Source organism: Acartia tonsa, chromosome 11 (genome assembly GCF_053477335.1).
Source record: "Acartia tonsa isolate MP-2025a chromosome 11, ASM5347733v1, whole genome shotgun sequence".
NCBI classification, from domain to species: Eukaryota; Metazoa; Arthropoda; class Copepoda; order Calanoida; family Acartiidae; genus Acartia; species Acartia tonsa.
Window position 1 is genome coordinate 24,531,411 of NC_137270.1, and position 20,539 is coordinate 24,551,949.

A 20,539-nucleotide genomic window follows, 5' to 3' on the forward strand; every position below is an offset into this window, starting at 1 on the left:
GACACATTCTGGTTCAAGCTCGGGTGATTTTAACCCAATTAACAATCCAATTCTATCCTTACCAATGTACTGTGGTAGTGGAGTGTTGAGAGGGAGATTAGAATGTTGACGAGCTTCTTCATTAACTGCTGTTAGATCATACCCAGGAATCTTAATAGTTATGGTTTGCATTCCCTGAGCTTCTAGTTCATGATATTTACCAGATGGAGTGGGGCCAAGTATCATTTGATAGGTTCCATACTCTGTCCATATTTTTCCACCAGAAACAACGCCTATAGCACTTGGTTCTGTTCCTGTGACTTTCATCCCTATTTCTTCTGCTAGCTTTCCCTCGACTAGGTGCTGGTTAGCACCTCGGTCGTAAAGGCACAAAATAGATTTGCCATTAATATTAAGGAACTGCATGACTCCAATAGAATCATGCTTTACTTCATTAATGATATCCTCAGGACTAGGTTTTTCCTCTTTACCTGTCGAAGTATCAAATACAGGTGTAGGGTCTAGCAGGTTAGGTTTCTTGGAGCGAGATAGATCTTTGCTTTTAGGTTTCAGCCCAGTAAGAACTTGAAAGTGAGATGCCATATTTATTGGGGCTTTCAGATTGTCAACATCAAACCCAGGAATGTATTTCTCAATAGCTTTAAGGATCTCAACATTGGAGGGCTTAGTATGTTGGGGGTTGAAACAAAATAGCACAGAATATGGTGATCTTCTTGGATTTGATTTAGAGGCCTTTTTACACTCTTTACAAATCAATTCAAAGGGAACTTGATCCATATTACTACACCCTTTAGAACTGCAGTTGTCAGATGACTGCAAGCATACTAGGCAATGACGATATGGAAATTTCCTGCGATCTTCAATCCTCTCCTTTGGGCTTCTGAAGAAAAACTCCCTGCATTCATTTAGCTGGTGCTTGTGACCATCAAGTATACAAGGAAACTTTAATTGGGAAGCTGGTTTACTGCTAGAAGCTTTTTTTTGAAAATTAACAGAACCTGCAAGGGGTTCTCTATCATTATCTGCATCAGAATCAGTAATATTTCTTTCAGATGAAACAGCATGAGCCCTTACTGTCTTTGACCTCTCAACTCGTACTTTATTTAGCTCACTGTTTGGTGGAGCCTCTGTACGTGCTGCAGTATCATGGGACTGGTATGATTGATAAACAGCATTTATCAATAGTTTAAATGCAGTTTTACCGCGAATTCTTACAGTATCTTCATCCATCATCTGCATTTTATCGACAAATTTTGATTTGGCATCATAAGGAACATATGATAGTAATAAATGGAGGAAATCAATTGAGAAAATGTATTCCTTTGCCTCATCTGAAGGGATGTCTTCAGAAACAAGAAGTTTGTTGATTCTTTGAAAGGCTGAATTAAGAGTCCTGTAATACTCAAAGCTTGTATTAGGATCATGGTGTGAATTAGGTTTACTTAGTTTGCTGACAGGAAGCAAGATATCTGTAGTCAATGTTTTTAAATCACCATACCTGTGTATAAGGACTCTTTTTATGGATTCATAATCATTTTTGAATTCCGAAACCTCATCCTGAATGCTAGATGATAGGAATTTGTTGTACAGCAGTTCTGCCTTTTCCTCTGAAATGTCAAAATCTTCAGTATAAGCAGCAAAGCGCCTAAAGAATTCAAATACAGTTATTTCTGAATGTTTGGAGAATTTTGGCAGGCTGTCATACAGTTTGCTGGCTTGGGAACGCTGGTGAATACCAAGACTGTGATAAAGGTTTCTTACTTGAGCTGACCAGTCAATTGCCCTTTCAATGGTGACAGTTACCTCCTCGCAAAGCATAATATCATGATTAGAGTTTTTCATATAATAATGAAGTGATCTTTGAATTTCCCTACTCTGTGAGTCAACAGCTGGCAACTGATTCCTGTAAATGTCAGAGAGTGTACATTTTGACATTTTTGCAGGGTCGGGAGATATTAACCTCTTTAATCCAGCAATATTGGATTTTATAAGTTTTCCCTGTAGGTTTAGAGCATTGCTGACATTATCACTATTGTTACTTTGGATTGAGGCATTATCATCATTGCTCATTGGATTAGGTATATCACACATTGCCTTCTTGTTTATAGTAGGTTGAAGACCAGTATTGACTTCAGGAATAAGTTGAGCATTATGAGGTGCTGCTAATTGTTGATATGGATTAGACTTACGCTGAGATTCACTCCAGGATGTAACATGCTGTGAATTAGGATCAATTGGTACTGATGGAGTACCCTTAAGATTAGGGGCATGGCTCACTTCATTAGGAGCTGTTAATTGTTGAAGTGGGTAAGACTTACGCTGGGATTCAACCCAAGATGTAACACGCTGTGAATTATGATTGGATAGTACTGGGGGAGTACCCTTAAGATTGGAGGCATAACTCACTTCATTCGCAATGTATGCAGTCTGCTCTTGGGTTGTTGGAAATGGAATGTTTTTACTATTGCTTTGACGTATATATTCCAATTCAACAGCAGTGTTAGTCTTGAACATATTAAGCTCCCTGAGCAAAGCCCTTTGAGAGGTATTCAACTTTTCATTTACCTCAGTAATATTTTTTATAGCCAGATCAGTATTTGCACATTTTTGAACCAGTTCATTGGAACTGGTAAGTAGTGAATTAAGTGCATCACTCGATGGAAGTTGCTTCAAAGTATTTTCCAAGGAGATTAGTCTTGCATTCATGTCTAGCGTTTCATTGGCTTCAAGTACTGCTACTCTTTCAGCTAGACGAGGTTGGTGAGCTTTCAGTGAATTTAATGCTGGTATGACTGCCTCAAGAGCAGTGAGACGATTAAGAATTTCCATGGTTGTTGATGATGATTCTCCAATTTGTTTTATACCACGGGGAGCTATTTGGTCAGAAGAATTTTCAACCAGAGAAGGGAATCCATGGAAGCTGCTTAGGTTGGATTCAGATGTACACTTCAAGCTCCACTTTAGCTTATGCTCATCAAGAAGAGTTGCTAGCTCTGAACACCTTTCTAAGACATGATCAAGTTCACGCTCAAGTGCAATCATTCTTACTTTACTCAAGCTGGATGATAACGATATATATTTTGAGTGAAATTTGGATTTCCAATTCTGATCAACGCATGTATTTGTACCATAATGATTTATATGGACTGTGACTGAATCCAGAAATGTGTTTATGTCTGATAAAGAGCAGTCATTATTGATTGGAGGAAGTGAGTCCGGGTTTGATATCAGTGCAGTACCTGCACTAGCAGCAAAGGGAGTAGAGATGAATGTGGAGGTATCATCATTATTGACCTTTGGGGTGTTATTATCTTCTCCACTAGAATGATTTGGACTGCATAATGGCGTACTGGTACTAATCCCAATGGTAGGTGACAATGCTCGCTTCTTATCTATAATGGCTGACCGCTGGGATTTCCTGATAGTCAGCAAGGGATTATCTTTCTCACTGCATTCTGTTAATCCAGACTTAGCTGATTGTGAGCGTGTTTGAGCTCCTGTAACAGTTATTGATCTTCCTCTTGATACAGGCACACCCCTCTTAAGAGAACTTGACCTTCCTCGACAGGGGGATGACACATCTTTGGGGGTGATTTGATCTCTAATCCTATCAGTGGAGCTTTCTCTCGAGCCTGGTGGTAAATTCATTTCTATAATTATTTAGCTAGCTCTAGAGGAGAGCCCTGCTTAGAAAATATACTCTAAGATTATATCCTTATTCTTGATAGTATTTATATAAAAAGGAATATGAGGAACTTTATATTATAACTGGCAGCAAAGTCATTTAGAAAAAAAAAAAAAAATTAATATAACATGACGCTGCATGTCTTTGATACCTTGTAATTAATCGGCTAGCTCTAGAGGAGAGCCCTGCTCAGAATTATCCAGTAAACTGTATCTTTTTAACAGTATTTATGAAAAAGACAAATGTCATGGGTTAAAATACCCATAAACTATGAATTACAGGTTCAGTATCACTATTAAGTTTAAAGGAGATAATAGACATTCTGTGGAGTATTACTCAAGTTTACATGAATTATCACTTTTATTTCTGCAGGATTTTGCATCTAATTAATTCACAGAGTAATTGTCAATAATAATTAGATCTGACAAAAGTGCTTATATCAGCACACACAAAAAAGAAAGGTTAAGTGCTGAGACAGAGGTTACTAGGGTGTTATTAATAACTTAAATAGTGACTTTATTTAACTTTCCGCGGGATTTAAATCTAATTATATTACAGAAAGTTGACAACAGATTATTCTGCAGAAAGATCACTTTTATTAACAATAATTTCTGTATTATTTCAATTGAATAAACTGCCGAGAATCGCGGCAAGTTCGATTAAAATGCGCGGAAAATTAGACGAAAATTATTGTGTTATTTTACTAAAAATCCGCCGGAATCTTAGATTTAACACACAGTAGGATAGTGTATAATTGTACTATAATAATAACTTGGTATTTCCGCGGGAATGTCAACAATAGATTCGATATATTATCACTATATTCACCCTTTAATCTCGCGCGATTTAGTTTGAGAAAATTGTTGTGTTCTATTACTTAAAATCCGCGGGAAATTTCGTATTAACACAGTAGAATAGTGTGTTATTGTTTTGTGCTAATAACTCAGTATTTCCGCGGAAGATTCACCGACAGATGCAATATCATCACTTAATTTCGCGGGATTTATTTGTTATTAAAAAAAAACACTAATAAAAAATCGCGGCAGATTGGATTGAAATCCGCGGGAAAATTAGACGAAAATTACAGAGTATTATACTTAAAATCCGCGGGAATTTCATTTGAGAACACAGAATAATAATGTGCAGTTGTTTTGTAACATTAAATTAGTATTTCCGCGGGAAAATCAATGTTAGAAGCGATATATTATCACTATATTCGCCCTTTGGTTTCGCGCGATTTTATTTGATACAAAATTGTTCTACAACACACTTTTTGATATAAAAAAAAAGTATAAAATGCTTTTATAAAACTCATTAAAATTTAGAACTGTAAAATGACTTCTATGGGGTCCTAACGATTGACCCGATTAAGAGAGAAAATGAAACATTTTATCATTATTAACGTAATACTTTAGATACGCATATAGATTAGTTTTTTACTGATTTATTGAGCTTGAACAATTAAAACTATGTTCCCGGCACTAAACGAATGCTCATTATCACAGATATATTGACAATCTAAGGTTGTTCTAAATTTTACTACGAAAATCTCTGAAAAAAGATAAACTTATTAAATAAAATATTCTCGTAAAATTATAACAACCATTTAAAAATACATTAAAATTAATATTAACGTAAATCACACAAACAATTATATTAACCTCTCACAACCAAAAAACGTGCTAAACTGAATATGTTTGCTGTCACAGAATAGCATGATGAAATATTTAAACAACAACAAACGCGGCATATCCAAGAAACTGCGCTTCAAATGTCGTCGTTGTTCCAAGAATAAAACAACGAACGGGGCATCACCAATAAACTGCGCTTCAAATGTCGTCGTTGTTCTAAGAATAAATATTGTCCTTAGTTTGAAGCGAAATTATTATAAGTTTTACAACAGAGAAGTTGTCCAACAAATTGAAGCTGAAATCTACCGGCAGATATACAACCATTTCTGTGGCTGACGGTAGTGAATCATCCTGCCGCAATGTTGTGTTCTATCTGAAGGACAGGGATGGTAATTTGAGGGAATTTGAGGCAGCTGTTATGCCTAACCTCGGCGGTGGCAACAAGATGCGCTCGGTCCATCCTGAAACCGCCGCCGAAATATTCAAGATGCCGCCAGAAAGATTCACATATATTAGTGGAGGCTTGGATATCATCATTGGAAATACTCATCCTGACGTGTTCCCGTCAACCTACCAGAAAGTGGGCCAGTCTATGTTGTGGAGAACCATTTTTGGAAGTGGTTTTATCTGTGGACTGTGGAGCTGGTGAGCAGAAATCTGCGTATAAAGCTGTCAGTGTTAGTGGAGGCACCTTGCCTGATTTTTTGTCCTCAGAGTCATCCAGGAGCACCTGCAAGGTAACAGATTTGGGTCCAGGTTCCAGGTACAGATTGGGTCCAGAATGGTTGCGCCAGGACGAGAGTGCGTGGCCGGTGAAAACTGCCGAGCAAGTCAAGCAGGATTTACCACTGGAGGAGTTGAATACTAAGATGGTTAAGTTGTGTTCAATGAAAGTTACTGGAGAAGCCGCTGAAGATGTCTTACCTGATAAGCTGGTTCCGAGCAGGCCAGTTGAAGCAGTGCAAGTTGACCTTATGGGTCCACTGGTTACAAGGAGAGCTACCGCCAAAACGAGGAGTCAGAAAGCCACGAAGAATGTGTGGGTGTTCGTTGTTGTTATTGTTCTGTTGGCAGAGGTTAGCAAGATAATGAGTAACAGGCCTTTGACGGTAGAAGCTGCGAATGATGCGGAAAATTGGCGGTTGATTACACCTGGCCAGCTGCTAGGGAATGTAGGCTGCCAGCCGTTGTGCAATGTGGCAATGAAACCAGAGGACCAGATTTCCTGCAGGTTGAAGTTGATAGAAGATTTGTCTTCCCAGTTTTGGGCTTCCTACCGCCAGGAGATTTTGCCAAAGTTATTGAGGTTGTCCAAGTGGAAAGATGAAATGGCGGAGCCGCTAGTTGACGGAGATGTAGTGCTGGTTACGAGTACAAATCCGCTGATGAGATGTCTGCGGATGGGCCGTGTGACAAAGATTGAAGAAGGGAGAAAGACTGCAAGAGTCTTGTTCAGGCTGACAGATAAATCTCCCCTGGAAGAACATGCTGTATCAGTCAGGCAGTTATTAAAAATTATGATTAATAATTGATTCTTATTTTATGAAAATTAAAAACATTTTTTTAGTAAAAAGCTACATTTTCATATGCCTATTTTTATGCCTAAAATAAGAATCAAGCGAAATGCGATTAATTTTTATTCTATTTCATATGCTCAAATTTATTTTTATTGAGTCTAATTTCTTTTCAAAAGTACAATTCATTATAAAACTTACCTGAAAAGTTTACCAAAAAAAAAAAAAAGAATAAATGTGTCGAGGTTGCGTGATTCGATATTTATTCTAAGAAAAAATCAAGTATTTTTTTAGCAGATTTTTCTTTAAAGTTACATATGAATTTCAATCAAGTAAAAGATTTTATTCAGATCAAGGAATGATTGAAAATTCATATTTAAATTCTCAATGTTGTTTTGCAAAGATTTAAAATTGATATTTTATCATAATTTCGATGGAAATTCTAACAGAGATATTATTATCATTTTGCTATTATCTAAGTATTGAAAAGTTTTATTGTTGATTAAGATAATTACAGTTCTTATTCATTAAGTTTGAAAAACTTTCTGCCCGAGGATTTTGAAATTTTTTTCTTTCTAACTACTCTTTTTGATGCTTAACAAATTTAGTTTTAAGTACCTATAAATCTTAATTTTCTTGTCTAAGATTTATTTCGTTATTTGTCTTACCATTATTTGTTTACATTTCAACCAAATTATCGTAGGTACTTATTGATTATTAATAATGTTTTAATACCTATTGATTATGAAATGATTATTAACCAGTATAAGTTGTTATATTTATAAAATCATGATTAATAGGATTGTCCATTTTAGGATGTTGTGTATGTGATCTTGTCAATGTCATGTGCCTGGAATATCGTATGGTACGAACCAATCCCCATCCTTTTATCCTAAAATGTTAGGTATTATGAGTCCTAGTGAGGAGTATAATATTGCGTATGCATTTCACGGGGTTTCATTTAGTTAGGAGCAAAAATTGTCATGTTTTTCGGGATGTGGCCATTCTCATGTGATTATGGTGAGTTGAGTTTAGTGAGAAATGTTGCTAGTGCTAGTGTTAATTTGACTTTCAAACGGGGGGTGTGTCTTAACCTCTTTTCGAGGAAGCTTTGTGTTTATCAAGATCAAAATTAATTTCCTTATTCCATAATTCCAGTCCAGAAAAAATGTCGTCTTTGTTTAACTTTCCTAAAGAGTCGCGGCATTTGAATATTGTTTATGTTTTGGTCTCTCCACGTTACTTCTGATTTATATGTGTGTGGATAAAGACATTCGGAGAATTGAGTCGGGCCTAACATTGGTCTCAGAGTGCGTGAATAACCCTAGTATGCCAGGTGCTTAAACCATAAGAACTTCAGGTAGTTTTTTCTTCGTTTCATATATAATTGTATGGCATATGGGACCGATTTATTAAGTTTTAAGGCTTTAGCCAGCTACACGTGAAACTTTATTATGATTCAAATATTATGTTTTAGTAATTTTTATGTGCTTATATTTATGCATTTAACAATGGTCTATAAACCAAATAATTTTCCTTTAAAGCCAAAGTACCCAAAGATTCTTTAACCATAACACGTATGGTCCCTCAGATGTCAAAACTTTATTTTAGTGTTTGGCCAAAATGACTTAGCAATTGTATCTGTAAGTACGTCTAATAACACCCTATGCTATTTTTAAAATCCTAGAAAATTTTTTTTGCAAGAAAATTGCATAAATTCGCAACCTTTTTTAGAACCACTACATAACTCGAGTTTTAAAACTTTTTATATAAAATCCTTTTTACAAAAAATATCAATAATTACTTAAAATTAAACCTGAAAGAAAAAAAATCTCATTACACGTGTTAATTTGCATGTTTTAGGTCTTTTTTTGAGGAAAGTATAACTTCCACATTTTTGACAATAATTATATTTTTTAACATTTCAAAGTAAAATATAATAAAACTTAAACGATTTTTCTTGTATTATCAGTTGAAAATTTCATCAAACATGCAATTTAAGTGATGAAAATTTAATAAAATCATTTTTTGAATGTTTAGAATTACCAATTTTCTACATTTAAAACAAAATGTTAACAAAATTTAAAAACATTCTAATATAAAACTTTAAAAATCAATAACATTTTATAAAATGATGTTTTAAAAAATAAATCATTAAAAGGTATTAAAATGCATTTTAAGTTGCTTAAAATTAAAACGAGAATATCTTTTTACACTTTATTCTTTGTAATAGAGATTAATCGTCATTTGCTGAAAATGAAACATTTAATAAACTAATTGAATCTTTTTGTGACCATATTTAGAATTTTTAATTTTTACACTAAGGTGTTTTTTAATAAAAATCTTTGTTAATTTCTGTTTTACGACAAAAAAAGAAAGGGACTTTTTTACTATTTCTAGGTTATCTTATGCAATTTAAACTATATAATATGAAATAAATTTTAATTGTCTTTCTTTTGAGCCACAAAACACTGTAAAATGTAACATATATGCAAAAATAACAATTTTTTTAATGAATATTATAATATCCTTACATGACATTGCGTCAGAGCTTATTCTTTAGATCATATGTTCATGAAAAGTAGCCATAACTTGGAGGGTTGCGCTATTTATTAGAATATTAAATAAACTTGAATGGTAAAAATATTAGCATATCCTTTGTTAATTCAAATGCTTTAGGTATATTGTTCGGAAAGTTAGTTAAAAAAGAGAGAATTTGCTGTGTATACTGTTGAAAGACTTTCAAAAATGTGAATTACAAAGCAATCCTAAAAGATCGGGCCGTAGGCGAGTCTTAGTCGATTGGGGGGGTGGGGGGGGGGGTGGGGGTGGTTAATGATCACCTTTTCCAACCAATATTCAATCAACTTCTATTTAACACTTATCAGTCGGTCGCCTGCCCCCCTATTATCTCAGCTCCTATTTGATCAGGGCTCAAAAATTTTGTGCATGTCCCCTGTTTCATAATGAATTTCCGACTATAAGTGAATCAGATTTTCGTTATTAGTATACGAGGTAAAAAAAAGAACATTTTAAAAAAATTATTTAAATAAAACCCAACGTGTATTGGCAGTACAAACATCTTAATGCTAGCAGACATATGTTTATCAACATTTGCAGAAAGCTATTTCCACAAGAAAAATTATTCAGGTTTCTACCTCACAATTTTAAATATTTCTTTTTGATAAAATGTTTGACATATATCGTATAATCATTTACCAAAAAAAATATTTTGATAATTTAGATTTCAGAGAAGATTAATCCTTTCAAAAAACTAAGACGACATTTTACATCTTCTGTCATGACATTTTAGAAAAAATATAAAAAAAACAAAATTTAGTATGAAAACTATTTTCATCGATTTTTCTGAAGGTATTATCGTATTCTGTGGCTTTGTTATTATCATTTACTTATATTGAAAGTGCCAAACATTGTACCCTAACTTATCCATTTAATAAAAAATCAACCGTGATAAGAAAAAAAAAAGATTTTTTTAGTGCTCAAAGTTTTAAGTTAACGTATAATATTTTATTCTGTTTATTAATTGATCTTGTAATTTCAGGACTTTGAAACAGTTTGTGTCAATAAATCTATACTCAAACCTGCTGTTGAACTTGATGGTCCTGGTATTGGGGGTTTTGCCTTGAAAGACTAAGATCTCTAGAACTTCCTGCAAATTCGGAAGTCACACTTAACCAAGGTGTTATGGTTAAGACATCTGCTGATTAGAAACTTTTTACCGTTATCGCCGTTACCGTAGATAACGGTGCCACGGCGGTAAAAATAATTACTTGAATTTTAAAATTAAACAACATGCTTTTGAGTGTTTCTTGATATCTTTTATAGTTTTCGAGAATTATGTGGGGGGGGGGGGGGGTGGTTGGTGGATATTACGCCCCTCGGATTAGTGATTACTTGGAGGTCCCCCGGAAAGTTAATATTTTGCACATTTTATAATTAATGTATGTACTAGAAATATAGTTGTTAAATCCTTTATTTTCAGTTATCCTCTTGAGCTTCATATGGTTCATAGGTAAAAACATTTTTAAAAGCGAAGCTTTTCTATAATTAGGGTCGGTCAGTATGTCCGTCCGTCACAGACGAATAGCTTTTATCGTTAAAAAAGACATGTTTGAATTGTTCTATCGATTTAAAACTTTGCATGGTGATTCCTGTAGTAGTTAGGTACGATTCAGAAAGCGTAGCAACTCTATAATCATTACAAGAATGTCCGTACGTCTATTTTAAACATATTGATTTTTTTACTGTTTTAACAACTAATTTTTATGTGATCTAATCATCCGATTGATCTGATTTTTGGTATGTTGATTCCGGGGACAACAAAGTATAATGTTAAAAGCGAAGCAACTCTATATTCAAGTCCTAAAATGTAAGTATGTCCATAAACATTATCCTGTATCAAGCAGTTTTTCAACAAATATACTTACAATTTTGTTTCGACTCTTATACATTTATATTATGATTATTCAGTTCTGACACTATATAAGTGTTAATGTCCGTTTGTCCTACCGTTTCAGTGCTTCGCTTTTATGGATGTTGTCATCCTTGTCTTGTCACAAATAGATTAACAAGAATGACAACATACATAACAGCGAAGCTAAGCAAATCCGACTAACTAACCAGCATTAACAAATAATAAGGGTCAGATCGATCTAAATATAACCAAATATAACTGAAAAAAGGCTGTTATATATCACCGTACTTTTAGACTTATTATACAGATGCATCGCTTATTGTATTATACCTAATTGCAAAATTATTACCTTTATAGAATTTGAATCGATAATGCATCAATTAAAGAATATCCTTTTTTATACTGTAATTTACACGTTTTTGCCTAAAATACGACAACAATTTTTGTATAACCGATGAACAGATATGGTTCTCCTTTACTTTAAAGCTTCAGAAAGTCCTTGGAAGGTTTATAACTATTTTGGGGGAGAAAAATAACCCTTAGAAAAAATGACCCCAAAATCATTTCTCTTTTAAAATTACCCCTAGAGGCCTCTAGAGGTGTAGCCGCTAGTTGAATATAATAACAGTATATATCAAAACCATTCTAAATATATACAAATTATAATGATTATTCCTACAGAATAATTTTGCAGTACAAATGTAAATTACATTCCAAACATAACTGAACCTAAATTAATTACATTCTTGACAATGACCTTTTATTCGGAAATCATCAGGGATAATGCAATATATGATATATTGATGTACATACACCCCCCATAATAATCAACAAAATCTTCTAAATACTTTTTTTTTGAAATGGTTGGAAATTATTTTGTACAAACCAATCAATATTTAATATTATAAAGCATTTAAGCCATCGAATGACAGACTGTGTTGATAAAACTTTGGATACAAGCATAATTTACATATCAGTGTCCCCTACCTGCCTGACTTTCACTGATGTACAACAATGGATAAATATAGAATACCTGGATATATTGACATGGGGAAAATTTGTCGTCAATTTCAGTTGGCTTGAAAAGTAAGAGATACAAATTTTCCGGAATTTTAATGTAGGGAGTAGATTTGAAATCTGCATCAAATTTTAAGGATTTTTCATAAAATTCGTTTTTTTGTATAATTCTTTATCTAAAAGCGAAAATACAAATTAAGTTAATTAATTTTGGCATCTGTGATTGGTGGATTTAAAAAATCTGCGCTCTGATTGGATGTCGTACATCATTCAACCAATTAGAGCGCAGGTAGTTTAAAATCCACCTATCCTATTGGTCAAAATTAATTAACTTAAAATGTATTTTCGCTTTTAGATAAAGAATTTTACAAAAAACGAATTTTATAAAAAATCCTTAAAATTTGATGCAGATTTCAAATCTACTCCCTACATTAAAATTCCGGAAAACTTATATCTCTTATTGAAAAGACCATATTTATTGATCAGTTTGTTCATTCAGTAGGAGAGATGGGGATGGGGTAAAGGAGTAATGTTATTTAGTCAGCTGCGAGTATTTTATTAAAGAACATGAAAATCTGGAGCAACATCCAAGTTATGATATATCTATGGTGTTCAACAATACAGCATCTGTTCATTTACTAATTATCTGACTTCTTAAGAGATGGGTCAATGGACAATAAACCTTTCCTTATTTGTAAAATTTTGCTGGGAAATTTTTTCCTTAACGTGACTTGTTAAACACAGAAACCCACCTTCCCTTGTTTAAAAACAGACAGATAGACAAACATCAAAGTGCTTTTGAATAGGAATCTAAAGATAAAAGTAACAGAATGTCTGTGTGTCAATACCTAAGGATCGCGCTAACCACTGGACCAATATGGTTCTCCCCCTTTACAATGAAGCTGCATAGCACCTCCACCACCACAAGGGAAAGTGCTGTTTGAAAAATACTCCCCCCCCCCTCCAAATGTCCCTCAAGTACTTCTTGAGAATCTAGGGAAGTATCCGCTCGAAGTATTCTAAATTTTGTTACAGAAATGTTCACGATGAAACTGTAGGAGAAGCTGTAGAACATGAAAATGGTATCACAGTTCTGGGCTTTAAATTTCAGGTAAAAACAAGGATGACAACATCCAAAAAGCTAAGCCCTGAAAACGGTATTCGAACTTCTTTTTTAAGGTTTAATTTTAAAAAGAAAAATAATGAAGGAAGGTTTTTTAAGTGGCTATTTCTCTTGAAGGTTTTGAACTTTTTTCTGGACCTATAAGAAGATACACTGTAAAGGATAACCGTATAGACACAGAGGTTAGCGAGATTTCAAGCACAAACACACGTCCTTTTATTTCGATAAATGAATGAGAAATTTGAGATAAACAGGATGACAGAGCAGTGGCGTTCGGTAAGAGGGTGTCAACACCGCCCTTAAAATTAAAGTTGGAAAGGCCTTTTTCCTCCCCTAATGTTTTTTTCTTCCTTGGTGAATATCTGTGGACGCCAATGACTAACAAATGATGATCTTGTTTAGGTAGTAGATGATGAGGAAATTGCTGTTCCTGCAATGGAAACTCTAGAACAGATCATTGCAAAGAAACTCAGGTAGAAGCAGTGCCTATAAAAAATGATGTCAAACAAAACAAATGACCAATGAGGCCGATACACATACTAAATTACACACAGCAGACCGGAATTTTTTTATAATATATTTTTTTTTCATATCAAAACTATTGGAAACCATTGATTTTAAATATTTCTTCTGAAAAACTTTGATCTGCAAAAATTTTATTTTCAGAGAACCAGGATCAATTTGGACTGCTGAAGATTTTAAGGTCAGATAAAATTGATATAAAATTGATAAATACATTAAATATATTATAAAACATACAGTTTTCTATAATGTTAGCTTCTTATGTTCAGAGTGGCAAAAGCGCTATTAAATTACAAATTTCAAACCCTGATAAAATGTTTCTACCAGCTGGCTAATTTAACGAAACCTTCCACCCCACCCCAATTTCCTTATGACTTTACTTAATCCACTCCCCTTACCATGGTAGAACCTATGGACCAATATCTGAGGATAATATTAGCAACACTTTATTGACAATAAAACTTCCCCCTGCCACAATATCCACGTACTAGCGGCTACGCATCTAGAGGCCTCTAGGGACACTTGAGGAGGGGACAGTCAAATTTGATAACCCGATTTATTATTTTAGATTTAAAAAGAAAAAGTAAAAAAAATTTTGGAGGAGAAAATTTTTTTGGGGGGGAGAAAATTTTTTTCCAGGGGTGATTTCTCTTGGGAGGGTGGTGGTAGCCTCCCCTAAAATAGTTATAAACCTTCCAAGGACCAATGAGAAGCTACCCTGTTAAGGAGAACCCGATCGGTTAAGCGGTTAGCAATATCCTTCGGTACAAACACACATACAAACATCCTGTTACTTTAGTACATGGATTGTATTGTAGGGTGGTGTTTCTGGTGATATCAATGTGTTCAACTTTCTTCCTGTTCTTATGGATGAATATTTTCATTATCATGGCTCTTTAACTACAGGTATAGATAGATAGATAGATATCAATGTGTTCAACTTTCTTCCTGTTCTCATGGATGAATATTTTCATTATCATGGCTCTTTAACTACAGGTATAGATAGATAGATAGATAGATAGATATCAATGTGTTCAACTTTCTTCCTGTTCTTATGGATGAATATTTTCATTATCATGGCTCTTTAACCACAGGTATAGATAGATAGATAGATATCAATGTGTTCAACTTTCTTCCTGTTCTTATGGATGAATATTTTCATTATCATGGCTCTTTAACCACAGGTATAGATAGATAGATAGATATCAATGTGTTCAACTTTCTTCCTGTTCTTATGGATGAATATTTTCATTATCATGGTTCTTTAACTACAGGTATACATAGATAGATAGATAGATAGAGAGATAGATAGATAGATAGATAGGTAGATAGATAGATATCAATGTGTTCAACTTTCTTCCTGTTCTCATGGATGAATATTTTCATTATCATGGTTCTTTAACTACAGGTATACATAAATAGATAGATCTATAGATTATTCAGTATAAAGTAATGCTGAGGTGAATTCTTTAAAAGAAATTGGGTCGCTACAACACTTGTGAGGCAAAATTGTTTTTGTGAAAATCCTCCAAAATCACATAAAAAATCTACAAAAATGGAATAAAATCATAGAAGGATTATTAACATAAGATTTTATTATAACTTTTGTAGATTTTTATGTAATGTTAGAGGATTTTTCACAAAAAGAATTTTGGCTTACCAGCGATGCAGCGACCCAATTTTTTTTTTAAAGAATCCATCTCTGATGTCAATTTACATGATTTTATTTCATACAATTACTCATTTCATTATTCATGATTTAATTTATATCGTTTTTTTCTTATAAAATTACCTTATTCAAATAATTGAGCTTTTGACCGAAGTATCCCGAATGACGTCATAGTTGAATAGTTCATTATTCTCATATGACGTGATTCGGGATTTTTTGGCCAAAAGTTTTTAAATTTAATTTAATAAAGTGCTTCTACTGCACCAAATAAATAGAAGGCGAAAGTTAGATAAACAGATAGACAGAAGATAGATAAATAAACAGATATAGGCAATGGATAGATTGACAATTAGTTAAATGATAGATAGATAAACAAACAAACTTACAGACAGACAAACAAGTATCTATAATACAAAGTAGTACGATGTCTGTCTGTCTGTCTGTCTGAAGCTTAAGATAACAGTAACCACTGAACCGATTGGACTCTACTCTTCAGGGAATATACCTACTGGTCCTGGGATGGTTTTAAGCTATTTTCTGTGGGGGTGGAACCCCCCCCCCCAGAAAATGAAAAATACCCGCCCCCCCTCAAAAAAAATTTCTTTTTAAAACTAAAATTAAAAAAAGGAAGTTCGATTACCCTCCACAAAAAAAAAAATTTCTCCCCAACAAATTTTTTAAAACTTTTTCTTTTTGAATATAAATAACACAAAAACAGATTGATTAAACCTCTTGGGTCAAAGGCCCTAGAGGCTAGGGCCGAAGCCTTTAGTTATTATATGAAGTAAGAAGAAAAAAGGTTAGATCAAGACTGGTTTATTTCCCATTAACTTATCCTTGTCTCCTTGTCAGGTGGTTGTCAGGAGGCTGTGAACTGGATGGTCTTCAAGGTTCCGCTGGCCGTCAAAGAAAAACATCTCTTTGCCTTACAGGTTTCATAGATTTTAAAATATTTAAAATTTGATGTTAAAAACTCAACATGTTTAAAATTGACGTACGGACATTCTGGTAATGATTATAGAGATGCTACGCTTTCTAAATCGTACCTAACTACTACAGGAATCACTATGCAAAGTTTGAAATCGAACAAAGGACAATTCTAACATGCCTAAATTAACGACAAAAGCTATCTATCTCGTATGGACGTACGGACGGACCGACCCTAATTATAGAAAAAAAAAGCTTCTCTGACAACATGCACAAAAAAATCCCGGATTGGAATACGGACAAGGTGACATAAAGAATTTAAAATTACAGACTGTATGCTATTGCTTATTGGTATAGAAAACTTTTACACAAAAAAAATCAGCTGTCTATTCTGAATAGCTGCCGTTAAAAAAAACATTTACCTTATTACGGACTAACGGACAGAAAACGTAATTTAGAGAGTAGTGTTGTATAGTGTCAGAACTGAATAATCAGAATATAAATGTATAAGAGTCGAAGCAAAATTGTAAGTAAATTTGTTGAAAAACTGCTTGATACAGGATAATATCTATGGACATACTTACATTTTAAGGACTTGATTATAGTGTTGCTTCGCTATAACATAATATTTTGTTGTCCCAGGAATCAATACACCAAAAATCAGATCAATCGGATGATTAGATCATATGAAAATTCGTTGTTAAAAAAGTAAAAATCGACATGTTCAAAATGGACGTACGGACATTTTGGTAATGATTATAGAGTTGCTACGCTTTCTAAATCGTACCTAACTACTAAAGGAATCAACATGCAAAGTTTGAAATCGATAGGACAATTCTAAAATGCCTAATTTAACGAAAAAAGCTATCCGTTACTGATGGACGGACGTACGGACGGACTGACCCTAATTATTGAAAAGCTTCGCCTTTAAAAACTATTTTCTTTAGTGTTAAATATTAAAATACTTTTCATATATTTTCAGTCTTTGAAGAATAGGCAAGGAAAGGAGATTGTTAACAACTTCAGGCAAAATACATTTCAATTTAATCATAGATTTATCATATGCCTGACTCTCTAAACCCATAATTGTTGGGCAGGTGATTGGTTCGAATCCCGGTGCAACTAAGAAACTAAAGTCATTAAAAATGGTTCCTACTGTTGCTATGTCATGTGCATGACATATATAATGAGAGAAGGGAGATGAAACTCATTAACATGCAGAGTTATGACTTTCCAGGGATCTAAAGGGATAAGACAATGGCAAAAAATGTAAGTACATTCCCAATTATTATACTATAATTATTTCTTCTATAGATTACAATAAGCGACTGAAACGTTTGGACACTCAACTTTTTGAAGCAACCAAACAAAATTCAACAAAGTCCCCAAAAGATGTTAAGCAACTAATAAGAAAACATGGCAATAATAACAGCCTAACGTTAAGCAAGATTTTTGTTCAGACTAAAATAAGATCTTGTTGTGTATCCCATCCTCCATAGGCTATCTGAGGCTATCAATGACACGAGGGCTCGGCATAAGTGCGTAAGCCTCATTGAAATCGTCATATTATAAACTTCAGCTGGATGCCTAAAAATATTCTGAAACAGACAATCCATCTTTTCGAATTATCTTTTTATATTTGCAGACAAGCGGCTGAGGCGCAGTGCCGAGCCCTGATTGATACTAATAAGCAACAGACATATTATATCTTGATAGTATAAATTAAAAAGGGAATTTTTGCAGACAGACTTTTTTTACATCTTGGTATGTACTAGATACGGGCGACGAAATTTTAGACGAATTTATTCGACGATATAATTTTTAGAAAGCCAACTTTATCAAAAGAATTTTATAACTAACTCAATATATGTTTCGTCATACGCCAAATTATACGAGGGAAGAATTTTTTACACTAATTAATTTACCCAGGAAAAGCCTAATCCTAAAATATGCGACAATTTATAGCTGACTCATAATACGAACGAAATGAAAAAAATATGCAAAATGTGTACACAATTTCAACCAATGAGATCTCTTGTATGTTCCTTTATTATTCTCTTATTGGAGGAATCAGACAGTATGTCTCTTGAGTAAATCTATTCAATAAGCATTTTTTCTATTTTTTTAATAGCCATTTCTATCAGATGCTTTGCTAAGGTCAAGGAGATTCAGCCTTAAATAAATCATATATAGAGATGTTTTATGAAAGACTTCACAAAAGCAAAAGGGTATGAAAATTGAACTTGAAATTTTCAAATCTAATTTTCTCAAAAAGGCCTCATTTTAAGATTTTCGTTTTTCCACTAAATTTATATGTTCATTGGGACATTTTCGAAACAGTTGGCCTTATGTCTGGGAATTTTTTTTCTCTTACTGTCGCTTCGAGTGAACTGTGAATAAGTGTTAATATTAATGAAATGTTTTTCTTGTGATGTCTAGAGAAACCCAGCCTGTTAATGAAAGGTCAGTAATTATTTACTAAGTATATTTGCGATAACTTTTATTTAATGAAATCTTCCAATTTTTAACCTGTACAAAACGGCCTGCTTAATTGCTTCAAGATCCATGTCAGATCTATGTAGGAAATAAATGTCTATAAACGAGCTCAAATTTTCCAAGGACTATTCGTTGAAAACTCATAGTGCTCCAATAATCCATAATAAACTCTCATTGCCCAGAATGATAAGACCCATTATTTTACTTTATTAAAAACAAATTCATTTTTTTCATTTCATGTTGCTATTTACATTATAATGAAGTATTTAATTTCTAATCATAAAAAAGAAAATTTAAATTTATGATATAATAAATTTAAGAAAACTCTGTTTTAAAAGAATTCGATTGTGGCGACACTTTGTGTGTTCAAATATTGAACTAAAATTGTAATCATATAATAAACCCTTTGGTGATGGTAATGTAAAGAAAAAAATATAATTTAAAAAATCTTTTTAAGATCATTTAAATTATTAAATATTTACTTCCGTTTAAATAGTAATGCCGGGTGAAGAAAATAGATTTATTGAGAAATAAATATGCATATAGAAAACTAGCCAATAGGGAGATAGTTATATCGAGCCAACTCTAGTTATTCATATGTTAATGTTTTTGTTTTTAGTATCGAAGCTACTCTATAACTCTGAATGTCCTTCGGTCCTTCCGTAATCAATGAATTGGGGAAAACGTGATTTTCTCGGCTCCTATTCAAGATAGACAGCTGAAATGTTTAGGGAAGATTTCTATGACATATGCCCATCTAATCAATACATTGTTTTTTTCTGTTATTTAAGGTGCTAGATCGATTCCTAGATTCTTAATTTTTGTGATTTTAAAGGTTTTGTTATTTCCCTTTTTTATCAAGTTTATTGTTTATTGTATGACACTGCTCTATAGTGATTTTTTTCCCGATATCCATTCATAATTTTTTAGCTTTGCTACTTATGGATGTTGTCATCCTTGTTTCATATAAGAACAAGGATGACAACATCCATTAGTAGAGAAGCACAAAAATCAAACGGTAAAACTAACGAGTACACTTGTTTAGTGTCAAAACTTTAAAAGCAGAACATTATAGATTTAAAGATATACACAAAAATGAATATTATAGAGATGCTTCTAAAAAATTTGGCACCTTTTTGTCTTTGGAATTATTGTTTCAAAGATCAGCTGAATAGGATAAATATACCATACAAAAAAAAGTTTAGAATTAGCATAACATGTTGTAAAGGGAAGTAAGGACTTTCTAGAAATGATTATAGAGTTGCAACGCTTTCTGAATCGTACCTAAATGATACAGGAATAATCATCTAAAGTTTGACATAGATATAACAATTCAAATATGCATAAATTAACTAAAAAAGCTAACCGTTACGTACGTACCGACGAAAGCACATACATTCCCTAATTATAGTAAAGCTTAGCTTTTAGAATAGGAATATTTTTTTGTAGAAATTTAACAAGGTAGCTTGATATTGTTAGGGACACAACTAAAAAAATCAAGGAAACGTTTTGGTTTTGAA

At 33.3% G+C, this 20,539-nt stretch overlaps 1 protein-coding gene across 2 annotated transcripts in view; it reads left to right on the forward strand.

Moving 5' to 3' along the window:
- LOC145331935 (carbonic anhydrase 2-like) overlaps positions 1-20,539 on the forward strand; it is a 52,362-nt gene that overhangs the window by 25,308 nt on the left and 6,515 nt on the right. For both annotated transcript variants that reach the window (XM_080176809.1, XM_080176810.1), the window contains exons 8-15: positions 10,834-10,863; positions 13,318-13,393; positions 13,808-13,878; positions 14,072-14,108; positions 14,746-14,833; positions 16,449-16,528; positions 17,506-17,549; positions 18,963-18,986. In XM_080176809.1, the coding sequence (XP_080032935.1) occupies positions 10,834-10,863; positions 13,318-13,393; positions 13,808-13,878; positions 14,072-14,108; positions 14,746-14,833; positions 16,449-16,528; positions 17,506-17,549; positions 18,963-18,986 (450 nt within the window). The remainder of the gene's footprint in view (positions 1-10,833; positions 10,864-13,317; positions 13,394-13,807; positions 13,879-14,071; positions 14,109-14,745; positions 14,834-16,448; positions 16,529-17,505; positions 17,550-18,962; positions 18,987-20,539) is intronic.